This window comes from Leucoraja erinacea, chromosome 4 (assembly GCF_028641065.1).
Source record: "Leucoraja erinacea ecotype New England chromosome 4, Leri_hhj_1, whole genome shotgun sequence".
Taxonomy (NCBI): Eukaryota; Metazoa; Chordata; class Chondrichthyes; order Rajiformes; family Rajidae; genus Leucoraja; species Leucoraja erinaceus.
In genome coordinates, this window is record NC_073380.1 from 56309236 (window position 1) to 56336895 (window position 27660).

Sequence of the window (27660 nt, forward strand, 5' to 3'; positions counted from 1 at the left end):
GATTCTCCAAACATAATGTAGCATGGGTCCATCCAAGATAGTGATGTTACACTGAGGAGGAGCGAACAACAACTTTCTTGCACGCAGACTGCTTTTACAATGTTAGGAAGTTTTCTTTGTAGGAAAAGAGGTTTACATTGGGTTTGTACCAACTGCCTACTCTATGGGGACAAGTGAAAGCCCAAATTCTGAGGTTCAGAAGGAACATTCTCATTACTTACGTGTGACAAGTAAACTTCCTTCTCATTATTGGAACAAATTGAGTATATTAGTTCTCCATCTTTTACTTGGTTTTCTTGTTTTAAATTTGATGCCAGCTAAACTGAAGAATAGGTCAACCCATAAGGAACTGCAGATTCTGGTTCACCAAAGAAAGACACAAAGTGCTGGAGTAACTCAGCCGGGCAGGCGGTATCTCTGGGAAACATGGATAGGCAATATTTTGGATTGCGACACTTCTTCCGACCGATTGTAGTGAGAGATGGGGGGGGGGGGGGGGGGGGGGGGGGAGGGGGAGGGGGGAGGTGGAGAAAGCTAGTAGAGAAGTGAGAGCTGAAGAAAGCCAGGCAAGTGAGCTTTCCACCCAATGGTATGATCATTGTATTCTCCAATTTCAGGTCATGAACCAACAACATCCCCCTCCCTTTTAACCCCTCTTCCCGATGGTCCTCCTGAATGCTCATCCATTTCTCCTACTATCTTTCCTCCCTTTCCTCGCCCATCCCCTTCCACTAATGTTCCTTCCTCTGCCTTTACGTTTTGAACCTCTGCCCTCCTTACCTCACAGTCTTTTGTCTTCTTTCCATCTCTGTCCTTTGCCCACCCATCTGTAAATCAATCCCACTCCACCCCACCTGTATCCACCTATCACTTGCCAGGGTTTGTCCCGCCACCCATTCCACTTCCAGCTTTCTCCCCCCTTCTACAAACAGTGCAAAGAAGGGTCCCGGCCCAAAGCATCGCATATCAATGTTCTTCAGAGATGCTCGAGCTTTGGGAAATACTTTCACCAATTATTTCTGTGGAATATGGTATTAAATACAACAATCCCACCCATACCTCTATTCCAGCTCTCCCCCCCTCCACCCCCAGCTTCAATCAGTCTTGAGAAGGGTCCTGCCCTTAATTTTGCATCCGCAGTTGGAAGGAGGGTTCCGACCCGAAACGTCACCCATCCTTTTTCTCCAGAGATGCTGCCTGACCCGCTGAGTTACTCCAGCACTCTGTGTCTATCTTCGGTATAAACCAGCATCAACAGTTCCTTCCCACACAAACCATCCACAGATGCTGTCTGACCCACAGTGTACTCCAGTACTGGGCGGTTTGTTCAAGAATAAAATATGCCTTGCTTGAGGGGGCAATAGGTTTTGTAGTAGGACACTGTAGAGAGCTTGATTAAGCATTAACGCACATTCCAACTGAGCGGACATCTTGTAAACAGGTTAACAATGCATGCTGCTATTAATGTGCAAATCCATCTGCAAATTAGAGCAATTAAAATAAATGTACTGTTTTGTAAATCCACACCATTTGCAGGTTAATTTATGCTGCTCCATTCTTATTTTGCATTGATGTTACTTTGCCCTAAGGCACACAATATTAATTGCCCATTAAGTTCACAGTGGAAAATTAAGGCTGTGAACATAACGGGATACTACCTTTAAAGCCATGTGCAGCATAACATTCGATCACCAGGCTTGATCAATGAAGAAACGAAGAACTGAATGCTGGTTTACAAATGTTTTAGAACAATGAGGATTCTAATGTTGGAACACCTTTAGAAAGATAATTTGGGAACTGCTCTGCCCAGGACAAGAAGGCTCTGCAGAGAGTAGTGCGTTTGGCCGAACGCACTATGGGAACTACATTCACCCAACTGCAGGATCTATACATCAGGAGGTGCAACTCCAGAGCCAACAAGATCATGGGAGACCCCTTCCACCCCTGCAACGGACTGTTCCAACTGCTACGGTCAGGCAAATGCCTCCGTTGCCATGCTGTGAAAACGGAGAGGATGAGAAGGAGTTTCTTCCCAGAGGCCATTAGGACTGTAAACTCCTATCTCACCAGGGACTAACTTTACTGTACCATCAAGATCTGGTAGGCGGCGCGACTCTCGTCAGCAGCGGCCTCTGCAGCCCGTCCGCGTTTTTATTATTTTTTGTCTATGTTTTTATGTAGTTTTTGTTATATTTTGTTGGGGTGTGTGTGTGGGGGTGTGTGTGTGTGGTGGGGTGGGGTGGGAGGGAGGGGGGTAACTTTTAAATCTCTCCCTGCACGGGAGACCCGACCTTTTCTTTGTCAGGTCTCTGTTGTCGTTGGGGCTGCAACGAGGAGCGGCCTCCAACAGGAAGACCGGGGACTCTGGTGCCGACGACTCCCCGTCACCGTCGCGGAGCTGGCCGAGTCCAGAGCGGGTGGAGCGGTGGTGGAGCGCTGCTGCTGCTGCGGCCCGACCTCCGGAGATTCGGAGGCTGCAACTGCGGGTCTGCGGACGGCGGCACCGGGAGCCCGCGGGTCCCTGGGGGGAGACCGCTTTTCAGGGCTCCTGCAACGGCGACTTCTCCCGCCCGAGTTGCGGGGTCGAAGAGCTCCTGGAGCGGGGCCTAACATCACCGCTCCGCGCGGCTTGGAATGGCCGAGGGACTAGGCGAGCGCACGCCGGGTGCTCTAACACCAAGACCTGGTGTGCGACCTCGCACCACCCGGCGTGGCTTTAATGGCCGCGGGACAATCGCCATCGCCAGCCGGGGGCTTTGACTTTGACTCTGACATCGGGTGGGGGGGGGGGGGGGAGAGTGCAGTGGAGAGATAAGTTTTTTTGGCCTTCCATCACAGCAATGTGATGGATGTTTATGTAAAATGTAAATTATGTTGTGTCTGGGGTCTATTTGTTTGTAATGTATGGCTGCAGAAACGGCATTTCGTTTGGACCTCAAGGGGTCCAAATGACAATTAAATTGACTGTTGACTGTTGTGTGGTGTCTTTTTAAAATTGTTGTTTTTTTCTTTTTTTTCTCCAACAAATATGTAATATGTGAATATGTGATTCTGTTCCATTCTGTTTTGTAGTTTGTTTGCACAATCCGCGAGCATTGCCACTTTTCATTTCACTGCACATCTCGTATGCGTATGTGACGAATAAACCTGACTTGACTTGACTTGACTTGATAATGGCAAGGACATCTCTATAAAATGTCATAGAGTCGCAGGGAGTCCTGGAGTCTCAGCATGGAAACGGGCTCTTCGGTCCAAGTCACCCACACATGTCCCATCTACACTAGTCCCACCTGCTTGCATTTGGCCCTTATCCCTCTAAACCTCTCGTATCCATGTATTTGTTTAAATGTTCCTGGTGCCTCCAAACTTTAGTAACATCAGGCTTTCTTTTTTAGGATATTGAATCCCGCAGAGCCAGAGTCATACATCGTGAAAACAGGCATTTTGGTCCAACTAGCACACACTGACCAGCATGTTCCATCCACATTAGTCCCATCTGCCTGTGTTTGGCACATATCCTTCTAAACCTGTCCTATCCACGTATCCATCCAAATGTTTCTTAACACTGCGATAGTACCTGCCTCCAACACCACCTCCGGCAGCTCGTTCCATACACCGACCACCCTTTGTGTAAAAAAAGTTACCCCGCAGGTTCCTATTAAATCTTTCCCCTCTTAGCTTAAAACTATGTCCTTTGATTCTCAATTTCCCTATTCTGGGCAAGAGACATGGAAATGTTAGACCATTCATTTGGTAGGAAACATAGAAATGCTAATTTTTAAATGGTGAAAGTCTGAAAGGTGTTAGGAGGCATCTGGCTCTACCTGCATGTAAATCAATGAAAGGAAACATGTGAGTAATTCGAACGTAAATCACTTGGTGCCTTTCATTGCAAGAGGGTTTGAGTGCAAGGGCATTACCAAAACGTTGTTGAGTCCTGGTGAGACCGTATGTGGAATATTATGTGTAAAATGCCTGTCCCACTGTACAAGGTAATTCAAGAACTTTCCCGAGTTAAAAAAAAAACAAACTCATGGTAAGTGGAATGTACATAGCGGCTACGTTGGAGCTCGTGGATGTCTCGTAGCGGCTCGTAATGCTAACGGCAGGTACTCCGGAAACGCGGAAATTCGTGAATTTTTTTCAGCACTGGAAAAATGTCCACGAGAGCCCCGAGTACCTATGAACGGCTATTACCGCAATTCTCCGAGTTTGAATCGGGGGAAACACGGGAGAACTCTTGAATTACCTCGTACAGTGGGACAGGCCCTTAAGTCTGTTCTCCCTAACTAAGGAAGAGATGCTGTGCCATTAGAAGCAGAGCAATGATGGTTCACAAGATCGAACCCTGGAATGAGATGTTTGTTTAGTTTAGTTTAGATACACTGCACGGAAATAAGCCCTTCGGCCCACCGAGTCCACGCTGACCATCGATCACCCGTTCACACTAGTTCTATGTTACCTTAATTTTTGTAACCCCTACACAATCCCAAACTCACCAGCAGCAATTTACAGAGGCAAATTAGCCTACAAACCCACATGTCTTTGGGGTATGGGAGGAAACCCACAGGGTCACAGGGGGAACGTGGCCTTATAAGGCGTGTATAAGCTTTAAGCTATAAGACTCTTGACTCTTGACTCTTGATAAGGTGCTGGTCAGACCGCATTTGCAGTATCATGAGCAATTCTGGGCCCTATATCTGTGGGAGGATGTGCTTGCGCTGGAGAGGATCCAGAGGAGGTTTACGAGAATGATCCTTGAAATGATTGGGTTAACATATGATGAGCGTTTGACCGCACTAGGGCAGTACTCGCTGGAGTTTAGAAGGATGAGGGGGTACCTCATAGAAGCTTACCGTACAGTGAAAGATCTGGATAGAGTGAATGTGGAGCGGATGTTTCTACTAGAGGGAGAATCTAGGACCAGAGGCGATAGCGTCAGAATAAAAGGAGGTAACTTTCGGAACGAGATGAAGAGGAATTTATTGAGTCAGAGGGTGGTGAATCTGTGGAATTCATTGCCACAGAAGGCTGTGGAAGCCAATATGGATATTTTTCAGGTAGAGATTGATAGATTCTTGATTGGTATGGGTGCCAGGGGTTATGGGGAGAAGGCAGGAGAGTGGGGTTGAGAGGGAAAGATAACACAGCCATGATTGATTTGTGCAGACTTGATGCACCTATCGCTTATGAACGTGCAAACACCACACAGACAGCATCCGAAGTCTAGATCGAACCCGGGTCACAGATGCTGTGAGGGAGCAGCTCTACCAGTTGTATCAGGAGAGACTAAATAGTTTCCAGCATCCACAGCTTCTTGTGCACCCTGCATTGATGTCTGGAATTCTCTTCCCTAGAGAACCTTGGAGGCAGAGTTATTCAATATATTCAAGGCGGAGGTTGATAGACGTTAGAACTGCAAGGAAGTCCAAATCATGTCATAACCAAGAATGGATCAGCCAAGATCTTAATGTTTTGGTCTACCTCTGTTTCTTTTTCTTTTGTGCTGAAACATGCCAAATTTAAAATTGTACCTTTTTTTTCCTTTTCACTTTTTCTTTTCATCTAATTTTTCATTCCTTCTGTTTCATTTTCTGTTCTTTTCCTCCCCACATTCTTTTCCTACATTTTAAATTTAATCTTATAATCTTAGGGTCCTATGACCAATGTGGCACTATTATCAGTTCACTCAGTAAATCAGAATGCAAAAAGATGTAAAATTAAGGTCAAGATCAGTTCAATTACATCTGTTAAAAGTGTTTAATAATGTTCCCTTAGTTTAATCAAAACATTTAAAAAGATGTAATGAGCTTGCCATGTGGAAGACGTGATACAAATGTTGAATTTATAACAAAAAAAAACTTTAAATATTCCCGAAGGTTGCTCCTTCTAGTATTACCAAAGACAGCTAAAGTGCCATTTAAGTAAGTAAGTAAGTTTATTGGACAAGTATTCACATACAAGGAATTTGCCTTGGTGCTCCGCCCACAAGTAACAACATGACATACAGTGACAGTTATGAATGACTCAGAAAACACTAAACATTAATGATAAAACACCATTGATCAAGCATGTGAACCAACAAAATACCAGATCAAAGGGAGGCTTTTTTAGAGATTTTTGGCTGTTGAGTAGAGCAACTACTCGTGGATAAAAACAGTTTTTATGCCTGGCTGTGGCAGCTTTGACAGTCCGGAGTCGCCTTCCAGAGGGAAGTGATTCAAAGAGTTTGTGGCCAGGGTGAGAGGGGTCAGAGATGATCTTGCCCGCTCGCTTCCTGGCCCTTGCAGTGTATAGTTCATCAATGGAGGGAAGGTTGCAGCCAATAATCTTCTCTGCTGATTGGACGATTCGCTGCAGCCTCCAGGTGTCATGCTTGGTGGCTGAGCCAAACCAGACCATGATGGAGAAGGTGAGAACAGACTCTACGATGGCCGTGTAGAATTGGACCATCATTGCCTGTGGCAGATTGTGCTTCCTCAGCTGCCGCAGGAAGTACATCCTCTGTTGTGCCTTTTTGACTGTGGAGTTGATGGTAGCCCCCCACTTAAGGTCCTTGGAGATGATGGTTCCCAGGAACTTAAAATACTCCACAGATGTGACTATGGTGTTGTTGATGGTGAGTGGATTGAGGGGAGGGGGGGCTCTCCTAAAGTCTACAGTCAGTTCCACTGTCTTAAGAGCATTAAGCTCTAGGTTGTTGCTATGGCACCAGGACGCCAGCTTTGACACTTCCTGTCTGTAGGCAGATTCCTCCCCATCCTGGATCAGTCCAATCAGGATTGTGTCCTCCGCAAACTTGAGAAGCTTGACAGAGGTGTCTGTGGAGGTGCAGTCGTTGGTGTAGAGAGAGTAGAGAGAGGAGAGAGTATGCAGCCTTGCGGTGCCCCTATGCTGTGTGTTTGCGGGTCCGAGATGTGCTTTCCCCAGCTTCACATGCTGCTTCCTGTCTGTCAGGAAGTTGGTGATCCACTGACAGAGGGGTTGAAGCACAGTCAACTCGGAAAGTTTGGAGTGTAGTAGCTCTGGCACAATGGTATTGAATGCAGAGCTAAAATCAACAAACAGGATCCTCGCATTGGTCCCCTGGCGGTCTAGGTGCTGTAGGATGAAGTGCAGGCCCAGGTTGACTGCATCATCCACGGAATCTATTGGCCCGGTATGCAAACTGCAGAGGGTCCAGCAGGGAGTTTGTGACACATACAAGATTATTGCAAGTTCTTTTGCTGTTTCCCCAAATTAATTTGCAATTTAATTATTTTGCTCTGTTGGAAATTAATTGTGGATTTCATTTTCAATTAAAACCAGAACAAAGAAATGTTGATTTATGCTAAAGAAGCTAGATAAAAACAGAATGTTCTCATGTCCAATTTTAATCACACAATTTAATGTAACCCTCTGGAATTTGTGGTACGGTTGTGATTGCTAAAGATTGTTGCATGAACCAAAGCTTGATAATGTTGTACTCCACTTTACCTTTTTTCCTATCTGCTCGGTAGCTAGCTGTTGGAGTCTTCGCATCTTAGTTATTCATTGTTCAAAGATTGCCATTTATTTACTAAGAACTTAGGAGCAGGCATAGATTGTTCATGCTTTGAAATTAAATTAGATCATGGTTGATCTGCACCTCAACTCCATGCCTTAACATTCCTTCATAGGTTGGTGAATATGTCTTTTTTTGATGCTCACTGAACAGTGGACAGAAATTGGGTGCCATGAAATTATTCCTGCTAATTCCTTCTTTCATTTTTTAACCTCATTGGGGGAGGAAAACCCTACTGGTGATGTAATGTCACAGTATTCAGGTGACATTTTGCTTTATTCTGCAGTGTTCGGGCTGACGTTTCCCTTTATGCATGGATCTGCAAAGATAGAGATAAATTCTACTTGTTTTTATTGAGCCTGAAGTACAAAGTTGATTCTGCATGGATTGTTGACCACACGGTAAAATCATACAGCAGACCTCACCGAGGCCGTAGACTAGGATCGCCACGTCTCTGGCGCTGACAGTTACAAAAGTTCACTGAACATTCCTATCTACTGCCTGCCGCCACACGTGCCAGGTAGTAGATCTGAAATAAAAGATCAACATTTTGTTTCTTGTCATTCCCTAGGCGACGCTTTCCCCTGGACCATCAGTCTCAGCCAGTTCAGTGTGTACACCCTGCTCGGCCAGTTGAAGACCTGTAACCTGGTGGAACCCTTGGGCTGCACCTCAACCCTGGCCGTCACTTCGCACAAGATGCAAGCCTGCGGCCCTGAGACCAGGCATTCCTTTGTCGTCTGCCTGCACGTGGACCTGGAGTCCCTGGAAGTGAAATGCTCAAACCCCCAGGTTGGTGTTGAGGCAGCTAATTGATTTATTGTGGGGAAAAATAAGAAATGATTGACATTAAGTTAATTTGTCCTGTACTTTATAGGAGAATCCTTATTCCATTAAACAATTTTAGCTTTCTTTTGAGTTTGGTAACCAAGATCAGGGAGAAAGATTAGTTTACCGCTTTGATGTGCTCTCATTTTTTTGCAATTTAGACTTATCCAAAAAAAAATGTAGTGACTTCAGTCCAAAGTGCATCTTAAAACTCATGGAGTGAAATGAGTTACAGATGTGCTATTTTGAAAGGTATTATGTAGCAGAATTAATGTGCAGCAGCTTTGAAAGTGTCCACCGGAGCTGCATGTTCCAGGGTTTATCATAACTTCACACAATATGTTTATAGATGTGTGGCTGTAATATTAAAGAGATTTCAGTTTTAAATAACATGGGTTTAAGTCCATATTAATCGAATGTATTCCATGCAATGGTAGAATCATCTGCCAAACCTGACTTCTATTGTTGTGTAGCAAGGAACTGCAGATGCTGGTTTATACTGATGGTGGACACAAATTGCTGGAGTAAATCACCTGGGCAGGCAGCATCTATGGAAAAAAAGGATGGGATCCATCCTTTATCTCCAGAGAAGCTGCCTGACCCACCGAGTTACTCCAGTGTCTATGTTCTGACTTTTATTGTTATTTTGTTATCATGGAAAAAAATCGCTACACATTGATTTTAATTAACTCTGGGGGCTCTGGTGTAGCATCTTGATTGCTGCCATGAAAAAAATGTTTACTGATATCTTCTTTGACGCTGTATCCTAGTTAGGTGGAATATATTGCAGAATAATTTTGTTTGTTGTAAATTGCTCTGGAAAGGAGATTTCAATTTATCTGCTAGATCGGTACAGTACAAGTGAGCAGTCTTCTCATTATCATACTCTTCCCATTGGATACAATGGTAATGTAATTAAATTCAATTGTTTTTATGTTTTCATGTACGCATTTCTTCAGATTCCATTACTCCGCTGGCACAATGGTGCAGCGGTATAGCCGTTGCCTCATAGCGCCAGAGACCTGACCATGGGTGCTGTCTGTATGGAGTTTTATGTTCTTGGTGAACACAGACAATCACCAAAGAAGCAAATCTGTTTCAATGAGAGTTAGCATCCAATGCACTTTATCCTTTTTCAGCCTTAGAAGTCATACATTTCTGAGAGTTGGACTATATTAGAAGCAGAAGAGCAAATGACAAGGAATATGTGAATCAGTGCGCAATACTTTTGCAGCTACTTTGTGGCATTAATTTCCCTACAATATTTTTCACATGGTAAGAATACCAACTTTAAATGCCAATTTTCCGACTATTTTCATTCGGCTGAATGTAGCGATAATGCTGTTCCCAGACCCTGGTGACCACAATGCTATGATTGACTGAGATTGACTTTATACACGTAATTTATGTGCATCTATCTTCTACGATCTGTTTTTTTATCCTCGAAGAAATTGCCACGTTGATTTTGGGAGAGGTTGCTAAAGTCTGATCATGTTCTGATCCCTCCACTTTAAATTCAGACCATTTACTCAGTAAATTATTTTGTTATTTGTTTCACAATAGGCAGGAAGCGGTTATGCACCTCCCCTTCGCTCCAAATAATTGGCAAAGTGTTGTCTCTAGCCACTCTAATTAGTGTTGTTCTAAAGTTCTGAATCTAAAATAAAGTAATCCAGTTGTTAATAGTTATCCTCGTGGACCAGCTGAACTTAAGCAATTTTTAATGCATTTTGTTTGCTGGCTAGACATTACTCCTTTCTTTAATGGAGATGTTTAGTTAAATTTAGTTGAGACATAGAGTGCGGAAACAGGCCCTTCGACCGACCGAGTCCGCGCCGACCAGCGATCCCCACACACTACACACTAGGGACAATTTACATTTATACCTAGCCAATTATCCCACTGTATGTCTTTGGAGTGTGGGAGGAAGCTGGAGCTTCCTGGAGAAGACCCATGCAGATCACGGGGAGAACGTACGAACTTCATACAGACAGCACCCGTGGTCAGGATTGCACCTGGGTCTCTGATGATGTAAGGCAGCAACTCTATCGTTACGCCACCATGCCACACCGTGTCTTGAGGGCATTCATATTACGGTCCAGGAGGTGCTGAATGTCCTGGGCATATGAAGTTAGATAAATCTCCCGGTCTGATCAGATATATCTGAGGTACACAAAATTGCTGGAGAAACTCAGTGGGTGCAGCAGCATCCATGGAGCGAAGAAAATAGGCGACGTTTCGGGCCGAAACCCTTCTTCAGACTGATGGGGGGTGGGAGGGGAGAAGGAAGGAAAAAGGGGAGGAGGAGGAGCCCGAGGGCGGGGGGATGGGAGGAGACAGCTCGAGGGTTAAGGAAGGGGAGGAGACAGCAAGGGCTAGCAAAATTGGGAGAATTTGGGAGAAATTGGGAGAAGCCTCGCTGCTTCTACGGTAACTTAGACCCCCTCCCCATCGCTGATATACCTGCAACAGATATATCTGAGGGCAGGTTAGAGAAGAAATTGCAGGCACACTGGCTGAGAAATATGAATCATGTTCAGTCATGGGTGAGGTGCCAGAAATCTGGAGGGTGGCTAATGTTGTGTCTCTATTTACAAAGGTCTGCTAGGAAAAGCCTGGTTAAGTAAGCTTATCACCTGTGAGAAACAAATTACTGGAGAGGATAATATATATATATATATATATATGTATATATATGTATATGTATATGTATATATATATATATATATATGTGTATATATATGATATGTATATATATGTATATGATAGCTCGAGGGTTAATATATATATGGATATATATATATATATATATACACACACAAATACAAACACAACAATATATATATATATATATATATATATATATATATATATATATATATATATATATATATATATATATATATTATATATATATATATATATATATACATATATATATATATATATATATATATATACATATACATATACATATACATATGTATATATATATATATGTGGATAGACAGGGCTGATTACAGATAGTCAACATGGAATTGCAGGTGGGAGATCGTGTCTTATGAATATGATTGATTCATTTGAAGAAGTAACAAAAACGGTTGATGTATGCAAAACCATAGACTTTGTCTGTGTGGATTTCAGCAAGGCATTTGATAAGGTTCTGCATGGTAGGCTGCTCTGGAAGGCTAGATCGCATGGAATCCATGGAGGGCTAGTAGGCTGGATAGAGAACTGGCTTCATGAAAGGAAGCAGAGGGTGATAGTGGAAGGTTGTTTTTTGGGTTGGAGGTCTATGATTAGTGGTGTACGTCGGGGATCGGTGCTAGGCTATTGGTGTTTGTGGTGTATATCAATGATTTGAATGAGATTGTAGAAAGCATGATCAGTAAGTTTGCAAATGACACAACAGTGGGTGGTATTGTATCAAAAATTACAGCAGGGTCTTCATCAGTTGGGCAAGTGATTTGAGGAGTAGTTAAATGAGTTTAATGCAGATAAGTGCAAGGTGTTGCATTTTGGGAAGTCAAACCAGGACAGGAACTTCACAGTGAATGGCAGGGCTCTGGGGAGTGTTGTAGAGCAGAAGGATCTCGGAGTGCAGGTACATAGTTCCTTGAAAATTGTTTCAAAATTAGATTAAATGATTCAATGATACTTTATTGTCACATGTGCGTAGGTACAGTAACATTCTTTGTTTTTGCAAACAATGCACAAAGTACACAAAGAGTCACCATGTTTCAGGCGCTCACCTACAACTTTAAAAAATTAGGGTGGTCAAGAAGCCTTTCAGTAGATTGGCCTTCATCAGTCTGGGTATTGAATAGAATTTAGGCTGATGTGAGGCCGCTTTTGTAGTATTTCAGTTTTGGTCATCCAGCTATAGGAAGGATGTTGTTACAGTGGCAGGGAGTGCAGAGAAGATCTACGAGGTGGTTTATTTTAATTTTATTTTATTATTTATTTCGAACAGAATAAAAGAATAAAAAGCAAATGTGAAACAGCATACAAAAAACAAAACAAAAATATTTATAAAGTGTCATAAACAATATCTATAAATAAATGAAATCATATGTGTCCGAAAAGGAGCAGGAAGAAGCCAAAGCTTATTAATTCCCACCCCTTATTCAACTGCTTGTAATTATTTTTACAAATTTAGCAGCTATATGTACACCAGCCGCTATATGTACACCAAATTATTTACATTTGAACACTAATCAAATATTTACAAAGCCATACAAAAAAGAAAAAAAGAAAAAGAAAAGAAAAAACCCCTCATATTCTATACAGTATCTTAGTCATATTTACAACCCATCACTCTATAATCACCCTTCCCAATACAATCAGTATAACAAATATCACAATCGCCTATCCTCATCCCAATATCCTTTTAAACAAGTGTTTTTGTACATCTTTTTAAACTGAATTATGCTTGTGCTAAGTTTTATCTCCTGTTCCAGACCATTCCACAAATTCACACCACAGATTGCTATGCCAGAGCTTGAGGGCCTGAGCTTGCTTGAGAGGTTGAGCAGGCTTGACTTTATTCCCTGGAGGGCAGGATGCCGAGAGATGATCTTATAGCGGAATATAAGATCATGAGGGGAATAGATTGGGTGAATACACAGACTTTTACTCATAGTAGTGGAATCAAGAACCAGAGGACATCGGTTTAAGGTGAGAGAGGAAATAATTTATAAGGAACCTGAGCGGCAACTTTGGTCACACAGAAGTTGGTGGGGAACAAACTGCCAGAGGAGGTAGTCGAGGCAGGAACTATAACAATGTTGAATAGACATTTGGACAGGTGAATGAGTACAAAAGGTTTAGAGGGATAAGGCCCAAAAGCGGGCATGTGGGACAAATGTAGATGGAGCATGTATGCTGTATAACTCTATGACTCTACTCAATCACATATTCCAAAATGCCACAGAAGGCTGTGGAGGCCAAGTTAATGGATATTTTTAAGGCGGAGATTCTTGATTAGTAAGGGTGTCAGAGGTTATGGGGAGAAGGCAGGAGAAAGGTGTTGAAAGGGAAAGATGAATCAGCCATGATTAAGTGGTGGAGTGGACAATGTGCTGAATGGCCTAAATCTGCTCCTAAAACTTATGAACATGAAATTGTTAAATGGTGTTCTTCACAACACGTACCATTTACATGCAGTCGCACAGATATCTGGAATTATTCAGGCAGTGGCAGAATATGTTAGGAATTTCCCTTACTTATTACTTTTCCGTCATTTCATGAACAACACCAAACTAATTCAAATTTTGGACGATGGCCTTGGGTGTTGAGCTCATTTCCTGGATAATTAAATGCATGGTTGAAAAGAAAAATAGTTCTGTAATTTCTAAATATTCACTAATGGTCGAGTTTAAAATGACATATAGTAGGAATTAAATGTTTGGGGTTATCGTATTGCTTCATAATATTATCCAGTTATACTGAGCTTGGGTTCCATTTAAAATGCTTCAGGTAAATTATGAGGTGTTTTATTTATTCTTTGTTAATTTTTGGATGAATGGAATGCCTTAGTCTGTAAAATTACCTTTGATCACAAATATCTCATAGAATAGGAAGGAGGCCTTTCACCCCATTTAATTAGTACTAGCTCTGTGCATAAGAAATCCTGCGAGTCCCACTCTGGGACCCACCCCCTGCAAACCTATTGTCATTTTTTCTTTCATGTAGTTATCTCGATTCCCTTCGGAATACACCAATTGAAATATATTCTTGGCTTCACCTGAGAGTACTTTCCAGATTTTTATGTTTGCATTAAGATTTTCCACAAGTCAGTTTTGGTCCTTTTCCTAGAGCTGCCATTCCATGAACTTTGTTAATTTTTGTACATCGATGTGGTAGCTGTGTAAAATGAGCTTCCAGTGAAGGTGGTGGAGGCCTTTCACCCCATTTTTATCTCTGTGCAAAAATAAATTGGATAGTTATATGGATGGGAAGGGAATGGATTTTTTTTTATGGTCTGAGTTATCTCGGTATTCGGGACTAATTGAGATATATTGTTTGGCACCGGACTAGAAGGGTCCAGAGATGGCCTGATTTTTCCGTGCTGTAATTGTTATATGGTTATTATATTGGTTCCTGATCATCCCACCAATGGGAATGGTTTCTCTGTATCAGACATTTAGATAGATAGACATCAAATAATTTGTAAAAGAACATTGAAGTCTTTACCGATTTATATTCATCACCCTCACCCTCTTCTTGTCATTACTCTAACGAACTAGGTTATTATGGGGAAATTTGTTCACTTAACCCTGAGGAAGGGTCCTGACCCGAAACATCACCTGTCCATTTTTCACCAGAGATGCTGCCTGATCCGCTGAGTCACCCCAGAATTTTGGGTCTACATTTGGTATAAACCAATATCTGCAGTTATTTTTTTTATTACATTTTTACTTAAACCTTGCAGTTTTTTAAAGTGTAGTTTATTTTCTCCCTCAACTCCTAAGGCCTGAAGCCATCACTAGTAGGCTGCCCCTGTCTGCTGTTGATGAATGTGGGAGGAAACTGGAGCACCCAGAAAAATCTCACGGGGTCCGTACAGACTCCGTTTAGGCAGCACCCATTGTCAGAATCAAACCCGGGTCTCTGGCACTGTAAGGCAGCAACTCTTCCGCTCCGCTATTGTTCCGCCCATTGCTTTAAAATAAACATGTTTCCAATGTTCTTTGAGATTCTTTCAGATCTCAAAATTTCTCAAAAGCAGTTCATGGAAGTTCTTCTGGACGAATACTTGGAATGTGTGGGTTGTTTTACAAGCAACAATCGGACAGAATAATTTAAAAGAACGAGAGATGATTTGATTGAAATGTATAATATTCCCCCATGACCTTGTCAGACTGAATGTGGAAAGGATGTTTTCTCCAGTGGGGGTGTTGTGAACTAGGGGTCACTGTTTAAATCTAAGGATCACCTATGTAAGACAAAAATTACATTACTTTTTTTTCTCCCAGAGGGTTTCTTTTAGTAAGTCTTTGAAACCACTGTCCTTAAATGGGGGTGAAAGCGGAGGCGTTAAATATTTTTAAGACAGTGGTGGATTATGAAAAGGGATATAGAGTGATTGTGATAGGCAGGAATGTGGAGTTGAGGTTACAATCATATCAGCTCGATCCTTTTAATGGCGGAGCTGGTTTGAACTGCTGCGTGGTTGACTCCTGCTTTTAATTTGTATCCTCGTATATTCAATCCAAACGAATTAGATTTAATGAAAAGAAGGGAATAATTAGGTAAGAAATTGCACCACAGTAAAGGCGAGGCATCAAAGACTGTGGAAAGGTAACAAATTCTGTTTTGCTCATGCTAAATTAATTTCGCACCCACAGCTTAATGAACAACCAAAATATGGAACTTTCCTACACATCCCATGATGCCAAACCACAAGCTATTAAAATTCTCACAGCATATCTGATGCTAAATAAGAAAGCATCATACTTAAAAAAATGAAAATTTAGGGGAGAGTGGCTTATTGGGTAGCTTAATGAATTTGGATCAGTTAATAGCTATTTTCTCAATGATAGTCTTCCATATAATGGTCTTCCTGATGCACCACACAACACTGTTTATTGCTTTATGCCTTGCCCGTTTAGTCCATAAGAGTAGATAACGTTTAAATAAATCATAGATTGTGATACCAGAGTAATTTATACTATTATGAAATATTTATGGAGAAAGCCTTACAAATTTGGTGCTTAAGAACAAGCCAGCTATTGACCGATTAACATTAGTGGTATACAGTGATTTACTGTGATCATTACTCTTTTTACAGTGTTTGTACTTAAAATCAGTTTAAAAAAAACCATAAGGCCATGCTTCCCTTTTCCTCTAATTTATTTTAGAGCAGTTAAATACAGTATGCTAATAACGTATGTGTTTGTGATGAATATTTATTTAATGTTGTGCTTTTAGTCATTGTTTTATTTGAAATGGTTAAGGAATTCTCTCTACTTTATCAACAATTATGATTGCTTGCTGAATGCACTAAACTACAACCCATTTTCTTCAGTTAGATACTGTCTCAATTTCAGGAGAAATTGTTAAAGGTGCATTAATAAGAAATTTGATACTAATTACTTTTGATTTTAAATAAGAAACATTCTGAATGCATCCTTTATGATTTTCCAAAAATGACTTAAAGATACGGGTGCGAAAATTTGGTCTTCCTTTGACACGGTGATGCCTTACAGCGCCAGAGACCCGGGTTGGATCCTGACTAAGCGGGCTGTCTGTATAGAGTTTGTTTGTTCTCCACGTTACCGCGTGGGATTTACCCGGGTGCTCCAGTTTCCTCACACACTCCAAAGACGTACAGGTTTGTAGGTTAATTGGCTTTAGCAAAATTTGTAAACTGTCCCGAGTGTGTAGGATAGTGCTCGTGTACAGGGTGATCGCTGGTCGGTGTAGACGCGGTGGGCTGAAGGACCTTTGTCCATTCTGTGTCTCTAAACTAAACTAAACTCGCATGTGCTAACCCTTTGCATGTACTAGTTCTATTTATATAAATGGAGCCAATTTTGAGAACAGAGCATATGTGCAAATTCCAGTATATCATGATACAAGTAATAGGAAACAAATTTCTACTCGCATGGAAGAGGAAGGGATGATTTAGCTCCCTGGGCCTGTTTTATTATTCAGTGACATCATGCCCTTTGTGTGACCTTCTTTCTCCTCATGATCTCAGTACTTTACTGAAAACTAAAAAATCTACTTCAGATTTCAATTTAACAATTTGTCTCGCATTAGTTATTGTTTGCAAAACAATTCCAAGTTTCTACTACCTTTGCCGTAGTACCTTAAACTTGACTCCTTAAAGTTCTGATTTAAATTTTTATATTTTGTTTCATGTTCTCACTATCCAATGCATTTCCACCTTTCATCAGTTTTATTTGATATTTTGATTACTTCCATGAAATCACTAAGGTTTTATGTTGATTATGTAGGTATGGATTGATTAAGAGAAGATACATATTCCAAAAACAGAGCCTAGATGATAGAACAGTGCAGTTCACAAACAGGCTTTTCAGACCACAATGTCTGCCAAACGGAATGCCAAGACTTATTGACTTGCACTATTCCCGGCATATCCATGTATCTATCCAAAAGTCGCTCAATAGTATACTATTGTGTCTGCCTCAACCACCATACCCGGCAGCACGTTCTAGGCACTCACCTCCCTCTGTATGAAAACCTGTCCCCTGCATCTCCTTAAATTTTCCCCTATCACCTTAAAGCTATGCCTTCAAGTGTTTGACTTTTCCATCCTGGGAAAAAAAGTTCTGACTCTACCCTATCTACACCTCTCATAATTTTATATACTTCTAACACGTCCTGCCTCAACCTCTGGTATTCCAGAGAAAATAATCCAAGCCTGTCCAACCTCTCCCTGTAACTAATTCCATGCATTATTCTGGTAAAAAGCCTTATTTTCTTCTGAGCATAAACTATGTTGTTGCAGTAAAAGTTTAGAGTATTTGCTTTAAGCCAGTGCCACAGTTTGAGTATCGAGGAACAGTTGAAGGAGAGGAGTGGAGCACTTTGACCTCCCCTTCAAAAATTTGCTGGAAATGAATCTCAATTTTTGATAGACAAGGCAATATCCCTTGATCAGTTTCAACATATTGCCCTCCACCACCAGTCTTCCTAACAGGGTGTTTGTGAACCAAACAACTGAATTATCTTGAATAACACATGATGCAAAATGGGGAGGATAATTTGTCATCTACAAAGGAATATAGCAAACCCAGAAGTGGAAGTGTTACAATGAATGTAGTCAACGGTGCCTTATTGTCATATGTTAAATCACACAGTGAAATTCTTTGTTTGCATACAGCTCATTAAAGTATTGCCATACAAAAGCACAGTCCCGATTAGCAAAATGTCCATAAATAATCCACTGAGACGCCATTTAAGAGTCACCAGATTTTTGTGCCATTTCTGAAGTCCATTCTGGTCCGTGCTCTAGGGCTTATGGAGCAGTGTCTGATAGAAACATAGAAAATAGGTGCAGGAGTAGGCCATTCGGCCCTTCGAGCCTGCACCGCCATTCAATATGATCATGGCAGATCATCCAACTCAGTATCCTGCACCTGCCTTCTCTACATCTGATCCAGGTGAGTCCTAGGCTGCTGCAAGGCCTTCAGCCATCCTCTTCATCTGGAATGTCCAGGAACTGACGTTCCTCCCCTTGTCCATCACCTTTGTGCCCTGGGGGCACCTCCCACTGCCAACCTTGGGGGAGTGGAAAGCAAGACCTCCGTTCACTCTACTATTGACCTTGCTCTTCGTCACTGGCTTTCTCCTCTTCAGTTCTATGGTCTTCAGAGGATGAGCAGGAAAAGCTTGCCGGTTCCCGCTACAGGCCATGACCAGCCGGGTCTTTTGTGTCCGGCCACGTGGCTCTCCGGCTCCACTGCCCAGTGTTGCATGAAAACCAAGGAAGTCATTGAAAGATAATCTTAGTTGAAGATCAAGACTGACTTCAAACTCGAAGGAGTGGCTGACAGGATGCCCTGCTTACTATGATTTAGCTAAGCTCGTAAAGATGAGGGGGAAAAGATTTGATAGCAACCTGAGTGGCAAATCTTTCACACAAAGTATGGTAGATATATGGAAAAAGCTGCAGAATTAGGTAGTTGAGGCAGGTACAATGACTACTTTTTAAAGACACCTGTACATGGATAGGAAAGGTTCAGAGAGTTATGGACCAGGTAGTAAAATAAGCCACAAATTTTCAAGCTTTTGTATGTATGTACTAGATACAGCACAGAAACAGGCCCATACACCGGCACTGTCCCATACACTAGGGACAATTTACAATTTTTTTTTAACCTGAGCCAATTAACCTACAAGCCTGAACACCTTTGGGATGTGAGAGAAAACCTGACCACTTGGAGAAAACCCCCCGCGTTCACAGGGAGAATGCACAAATTCCGTACAGACAGCACCTGTAGTCAGGATGGAACCCGGGTGGCTGTGATGTAACGCAGCAGCTTTACCGCTGCGCCATCATGCTGCACGGGAGGGGTGAAGAAAGATTAACTGGTGTATGAGTGACTCTTGATTGCGTTGGCTGCTTTCCTGAGGCAGCGTGAGGTGTAGATGGAGTCATTGGAGGAGTGGTGGTTGGGGGAGTGGTAGGAGGCTGTTTTGCTTGATGAACTCTCAAAACTCTCTGCAATTTCTTGTGGTTTTGGGATGAACAGGTGCCATAATATTCTATGATAATCTGAACAGAATACTTTCTATATTATATCTGTCGAAATTGATGAGTCATTGGAGACATGATGACCATCTTTAAGGGCTTGTCCCACTTTCACGACCTAATTCACGACCTCTGCCGAGGTTAGAAACATAGAAACATAGAAATTAGGTGCAGGAGTAGGCCATTCGGCCCTTCGAGCCTGCACCGCCATTCAACATGATCATGGCTGATCATCCAACTCAGTATCCCGTACCTGCCTTCTCTCCATACCCTCTGATCCCCTTGGCCACAAGGGCCACATCTAACTCCCTCTTAAATATAGCCAATGAACTGGCCTCAACTACCCTCTGTGGCAGAGAGTTCCAGAGATTCACCACTCTCTGTGTGAAAAAAGTTCTCCTCATCTCGGTTTTAAAGGATTTCCCCCTTATCCTTAAGCTGTGACCCCTTGTCCTGGACTTCCCCAACATCGGGAACAATCTTCCTGCATCTAGCCTGTCCAACCCCTTAAGAATTTTGTAAGTTTCTATAAGATCCCCTCTCAATCTCCTAAATTCTAGAGAGTATAAACGAATTCTAGAGAGTATATCAAGGTTGGCCTTGACATACTCGCAGCATGGTCGTCACTAGGTCGTAGGAGGCCGTAGGTAGGTCTCAGCAGGCCGTGATGCTTGTCGTAGGTACTTGTGGCATCAAGTAGGTCAGGGCGCTTTTACTAGCCTGATGCAAAATGTCCACGAGTAAAAAAGGTTGACAATTAGGTGGTGAAAGTAGGACAGGCCCTTTAGTGTTTACTAATATTACTAATTACTAATATTACGATGACCAAAATCTTAGTCTATAAGGTAGATTTTCAGATGAAATTTAAATAAGGAAAGTAAGGCAGAGCAGTGTTTCTTAGCTAGGCGGGTGGGGTAACTGAGATTCAGGCCTTGGTATAAAAATAAAATAATAATAATAAGTTTATTTATATAGCACGTTTATAGTCAATTTTCATTGACCCCAAAGTGCTTTACATAATTTAAAAATCAGTTCCATACAAAGCATAAAGATGGGTTAACAAAATAATAAAATGCATAAACAGGACACAACATGTAACATAAACATCCACCACAGCATTCATCACTGTGGTGGAAGGCACAAAAAATTTTGGCCGTCCTCCTCCAGGCCGGCAGTTGAGATTTAAAGTCCCCGCCGCAGCCAGAAGCACCGTAGACTGCAGGGCCAGCGGTCGAAGCTCCCCTCCAGGGGTGATGGTAAGTCCATGCCGGGTCCGCGGTAGAAGTTATCCGCGGGCCGGCAATGGCGGCTTCTTCTTCCCCCGGGTCCCCCACGAGGGTTCCCGGGCTGTAGACGCCGCAGCAGCTGGAACTCTGCAGACCGCGGCTTCAGGCTGCGACTTCAGGCTGCCGGCTGCCCCGGGCCAGTGAAACGGAGCACTCCCCTCCGGCGAGCCCCAGTGAGGGCTCACCCGCTCCACGCCAAGTCCACGCTGCGCCTGCCGCTGAAGCCCCGGGCACGTCTCAGGGAAAGACCTCGCCGATCCTTGATGGTAGGCCACGGGGGGAGGCGACCTGTAAAAAAGTCGCCTCTCCATGGAGGAGGCGACCGAAGTGGTTTCCCCCTTACACCACCCACACCACCCCCCACACAAAACACAAAAAAACCCACTAAATACACACTTTAAAACATACTAAAAATAAAAAATAAAATTGAAAGGCTGACGCGCTGCTGCCATGGCTGCCGCCAGAACAGCGCCCCCTTCACTTCCAGAAGATCCAGTACTTCACTGGTACCAAAAGACCCAGTAGTGGAGTGAATCTAATTGGGAATGCTCAACGACGGATGATCCTCTTCAAACCCTGATTATCTTTCCAACCGTAGTCCGCATATCTTCTGATTCTCAGATTTCCCCACTTCTGAGAGGTGGTGAAACTTCAAAGGGAGGTTTTAGACAGGATGACTTCTATTTCCTGACATACTGATAGAACATACAACAGTACAGCACAAGAACACAAGAAGGGCGCCACGGTGGCACAGCGGTAGTTACTGCCTTACAGCGAATGCAGCGCCGGAGACCCGAGTTCGATCCTGACCATGGGTGCTGTCTGTACGGAGTTTGTTCGTTCTCCCCATGACCCGCGTGGGTTTCCTCCGAGATCTTCGGCTTCCTCCCACACTCCAAAGACGCACAGGTTTGTAGGTTAATTGGCCTGGTAAATGTAAAAATTGTTCCTAGTGTGTAGGATAGCGTTAATGTGTGGGGATCGCTGGTCGGCACGGACCCAGTAGGCCAAAGGGCCTGTTTCCGCGCTGTATCTCTAAACTTAAACTAAACAGGCCCTCTGTTAAGAAGGCAAAGGTGTATGAATTTAAAGACAAGCCAGAAGGGGAAAATAATTAAATCTGACAGGCATGGTCACAATCATTTTTATATTTCAAGAACAGTGGTTAGAATAGTGTTTGAGGCAGTTTGTGAAAGAACATTTTTTAAATTGTGTGAAATGCTGTGAAGCATTAATTTAATCAAGACTTTTGTTTTGAGGTGGTTTGCTTATGAATCCTTTTAATTGGCAACAGATTTTTGTGGCAGTTGTAATTTGAGAGAGTTATTTTCAGAATACATTTAGTATTATTGTTCTTTTGATGGCATAACTTGATTTTTTTTTAAACTTTCATCTTGACTATGAGATTATTCTTCTCTGCTGTTGTTTTGAATTTACACATTTTCCAGGACACCATATCTTTCTTTTCAGCACACTGCAACTAAACTGCAAACTTAATGTGTTACCAAAATGGCAGTGGAGGCAGATAAGATAGTGTCATTTAAGAGGCTTTTAGAGAGGCACTTGGAAATGCAAGTATTGGAGGATTATAGATTATGTGCAGGCAGATGAGATCAGTTTAGCTTGTTTGGTCCAGAATTGTGGGCTGGAGGGCCTGTTCCTGTGCTGTACTTTTCTGTGCTGCATATGTTCAAAATATTTTGCAAAACAATCCATTTATACAGACATCACAATGCATTGTGTATATATATGCAAAATATCTTTACGTAAAATTTAAGATTGTCTTTACAAATTAATCAACGGCTGCAGCTACAGTTTATAATCTATTTTCAATATAACACACAGGAACTATCATCTATTTTTTTTTCACCTGGCTGTAGACGCTTTAACAAATTTAAATCTTTTCTAGCTTTAATATCTATGTTAGATGGGCATCAGCAATGAGCTGGTGAATATCTTCAGGCCCCAAATGAAGGACAAAGATGACACTCAAATGTATTTTCGTCACTGACATTGTTTCCAAAGTCAGCAATGATTTGCTTTCAAAAGACACAAAGTGCTGAAGTAACTTAGCAGGTCAGGCAGCATCTTCTGAGATAATGGGTAAGCCCTTCTTCAAACTGATCGCAGTAGGAGTGAGAATGCTGGAAGATCAGTCCGAAGAAGGACCTCGATCCGAAACTTCGCTTATCCAGGTTCTCCAAAGATGCTGGATGCTGGCTCATTCCAAACCATATAACCATATAACAATCACAGCATGGAAACAGGCCATCTCGGCCCTTCTAGTCCGTGACGAACACTTATTCTCCCCTAGTCCCATCTACCTGCACTCAGACCATAACCCTCTATTCCTTTCCCGTCCATATACTTATCCAATTTAGTTTTAAATGATAAAATCGAACTTGCCTCCACCACTTCCACTGGAAGCTCATTCCACACAGCTACCACTCTCTGAGTAAAGAAGTTCCCCCGCATGTTACCCCTAAACTTCTGTCCTTTAATTCTCAAATCATGTCTTCTTGTTTGAATCTTCCCTACTCTCAATGGAAAAAGCTTATCCACGTCAACTGATTTCATCTGCCGAAACATGATCCAGATCCCTCTATTCCCAGCACTTTCATGTGCCTATTCAAAATCCACAAACACCAATCATTTTGGCCTAAATGGGATAAAAAATAAACAATGACGTTTATTTCTCATGGTTGACATGCTCTGTGACCTTTTCATTCCTTTTTCTCCCGAATGCCATTGAAAGGTGCCTAACCTTGAAGTGCGTACAACCAGACTCAGGAACACCTTCTTCCCCTCTGTTATTACGTTTCTGAATGGCCCTTCCCAAGGCTGGGGTATTGTCTGATTTGCTTCTACCCACTGGGGGCATTGGACTTTGTGGAACTGATGCACTACAATGCTGAGAACTATATTCTGCACTCTGTATCTTCTCCTTTGCTCTGTGTATTGTACTTGAATTTGAACTGACTGTATAACCATACAACCATATAACAATTTACAGCACGGAAACAGGCCATCTCGACCCTTCTAGTCCGTGCCGAACACATAATCTCCCCTAGTCCCATATACCTGCGCTCAGACCATAACCCTCCATTCCCTTCCCATCCATATAACTATTCAATTTATTTTTAAATGATAAAAACGAACCTGCCTCCACCACCTTCACTGGAAGCTCATTCCACACAGCTACCACTCTCTGAGTAAAGAAGTTCCCCCTCATGTTACCCCTAAACTTCCGTCCCTTAATTCTCATGTCATGTCATGTATGTATTGTATATCTGATCTGCTTAGATAGCATTCAAAACATAGCTTTTCACTGTTCCTCAATGCAGCGACAAAAATAAATCTAAACTTAAACAGCCTCCATCGTGTCTCAGAATTGGAATTTAATGTGTAGGTCTTGAACATGTTCCTTCTTGGGTAGCAAGATTTTAATCGTTGCCTATATGGGAAAGGTTCTGCAAATCATTGTGGAAAAAATGCTTCGTATTTGGCTGCAGAAACATAACGTCTAATAGGTTCTTGAGCTCTGTGATAGTATATTAGGATCACAAGCCTGTTGATGGGAGGCAGGGATGTGCAATGAAGGAGCAAGAATGAGCTGTGAAAGATAGGAAAGTATTGAAGGAAGGCAGGAAAACTGAACAGATGATTTGTAAGGAGTGTTTTGAAAGAAGAAAGTGAGATAGAACGACGCAATGGTTCGGGAGACCAAATGATCCGACAGAGCAAAAATTCCAGCAATATCCTTTAACTTTCTATTTATAAGATCTTGCAAGATTGTTTAGAAATTCCTTAAGCAGAGTTTAGCTAACTCTTAGAAATAGGGAGACAACGTGGTACGCTTCATCTGAGTAACCCACATGAGAGGCAAATTTTACAGTCTTGATATTCCTAGAGGTTGTACATTTTCAAAAGCACCAGATTTTATTTTGAAATTAAAATGTTTAGTGTGGTGCACAGCTGTGTGCTCTTCAATTGCTGTCCGTTTACTCTACATAATTAAGCATTCCTTTCCATATGGGTGTTAAGGATGTGGCCAAATATGAAAGTTATATAAATTATAACAAAATACCGCAGCATTGAAAAAGGGGCTACCTATGATCCTTTTGTGCTAATTTGTGACCAAAATTTGACCAAAATTCAATACTTTCACATTTTGAAGAATATTTTTAGATATACATAAATGAGAAAAAATATGGTAACCTTTCATCGAATTTGATGTTAATTTACTCTAAATTTGCCAGGAACAAAAAGCATCTGTGTAGGCAGGAGCATACTTTCAACGATCCTTTGGCGTTATCTAGAACCCGATCACTTTCGATTCCCTTCGCTACACTTTACAACAACATTGCAACAAGAAATGACAGTTTAACGGAATTTAAACATTTCTATAGTAAACTAGAAGCAATATGTACCAGAAAAGAATGAAAAAGTGCATGCTAACCATGCAAAAAATGTTTACTGACCATGCAATAAAAAGTTAACACAGCCTTCTTCAGAGCTCAAAGTGCCCACAACGTGACCACGGATACTGTCTCTTATACTGATTTTTAAGCTCCCTGACAAAATGTCAGCAAGTAACCCACCACGAGGCCTGTAGTTCAGGTCAGGATCATTACAATCGCGTTGTTTGAATTATTTTTCAAAATGCCGATGAAGGCAAAAAAAACGTTATAGCATTGACGAGGCCAGAAAACGGTAGGGACAACAGAATTAGACATCGATAAAATGGATGAGCAACCTAGATTTTTATTTCATAATTTTAAGTTCTATTCATTATTAAGTATTTCATTGGAAAGCATAAACACAAAACATAAACAATTAAAAAGAACCAATAAATATAAAAACAGTTACTCTGCTTTTAAATCATACATTTCACATGTGACCAAAGAGGCACTGCTACTCAGGTTTTGCTGCAAAAATTTTCGGCATCAAATCGGGTGATAACTGATAACAATTATTAACATAATCAGAATTTGGCTTATATAGAGTTATTTAATTGCAAAATTAATGTGATCTTTCTGGTATCAATTAGCCTAAGGATTTGATGAAATCTTGCTTGAAAAAAGATCACAAAAAAAGGCTAGAAAACACAGGGGCACATCTGTTTAAGAAAGAACTGCACAGTAGAAAAAAATGCTGGAGAAACTCAGCAGGCGAGGCAGCGAAGGAATAGGTGATGTTTTGGGTCGAGACCTTTCTTCAGACCCTATCTGCTATTTTTCTTTGTAAAAACAGATTTATTTATTTTTGCTTCTCATTATTTTAGCTATGATCTATACTATTTAAAATACAGGATATGAAACAATGGGATTATTACATAAAAATCAGGAAAATAACCTGGACGTTTTGGAGACCTTCAATTTCACTACCGAGTGCAGTATTTACGGAAACATCGATGTGTGCAATGAACTTACTACATGATCGAGTATAGATGTGGGCTGTGTGGTGGAAAGCTGGATTAGACTACCTCATAGGGACGTTTTAGAGCTAGCTGATGGGCCAAGTGGTCTATATTTGTGCCTACTCAAAATCTGAAGAAAGTTGTCAACCTGAAATGTCATGTATACACGCACAAGGAATCATGGTGAACTCTTATTCATATTTATAAGTACCGATCATTACCTTACTGCACCAATTTTCAATCACCAAAACCACTGTTATTAAAACCAATCATACACTCCAGCTGCTAAATCACGATATAAAGATAATTGATTTGTAAGAGTTATGGGAGACCTGCCGTATTTTCTCAGTATCCTATGAAGTGGAGGCGTTGGTGTGTCTTCTTGGGCGTCGTTTCAATGTGGTTGGTCCATGACAGGTCTTTGGTAACATTAACACCAAGATATCTAAGCTGTCTACAATTTCCACTTCAGCACCATTGATACCACCATGCTTCCTGGAGTCAATAACTAGCTCCTTTGTCTTACTGACATTGTGGAAGTGGTTGTTGTCCTGACACCATTTTACTAAGTTATCCAAGTCCTTGCCACCAATATGCATTGAAGTATGCAGTCTGCATTGTTTACTAAATTGTTTACTTTTACTTCAGAGACACAACGCGGAAACAGGCCTTTCAGCCCGAGTCCATGCCGACCAGCGATCACCCTATACACTAACCTACACCCACTAGGGACAATTTTACAACTTACCAAAGCCAATTAACGTACAAACCTCCATGGCTTTGGAGTGTGGGTGGAAACTGGAGAAAACCCACGCGGTTACAGGGAGAACGTACGAACTCCGTGCAGACAGCACTCGGTGTTAGGATTGAACCCAGGTCTCTGGTGCTGTAAGGCAGCATCTCCACCATTGTGCCACTGAGCCACCTCAAATTAGGGATTCTAAACCACAATTTAGGGTTCTATAAATTAGAAATTGCTTATTTACTAGGGATGGACAGCTTCTCAGAATTATTCTACCATACAGGAGTTGCAGAATCATTGTCAACAATGCGTATGTATCTAAAACCCACCTTTCAATTCCTCTACCTTTCAACAGGTGCAATTACTGTATGAGCTGGCATACAGTATGACTAATGCATGGGAGAAAATACAGAAGAAAGGCATTTTGCGGCAGGCTCCCATGTACCCAGAGCCTTCCTTGGGACCGATGCCAGGGTCACCAGTACGAAGCAGTGTCAGTACAGCACCACCAGATGCCAGCACTTGTAGTCCTTCTGCTGACATTGGCACCACCACAGAGGTGAGTAAACTCTCCATTAAGAAGGAAAACTGTTGTTTATATATGTATTTATAACCTGT

The 27660-nt window shown here is 41.9% G+C and overlaps 1 protein-coding gene across 6 annotated transcripts in view; it reads left to right on the forward strand.

Annotated features, from left to right (window-relative positions):
• LOC129696443 (intermembrane lipid transfer protein VPS13B-like) overlaps positions 1–27660 on the forward strand; it is an 811841-nt gene that overhangs the window by 483858 nt on the left and 300323 nt on the right. For all 6 annotated transcript variants that reach the window (XM_055634334.1, XM_055634333.1, XM_055634338.1 and 3 more), the window contains exons 24-25: positions 8115–8335; positions 27398–27601. In XM_055634334.1, coding sequence (XP_055490309.1) covers positions 8115–8335; positions 27398–27601 — 425 coding nt within the window. The remainder of the gene's footprint in view (positions 1–8114; positions 8336–27397; positions 27602–27660) is intronic.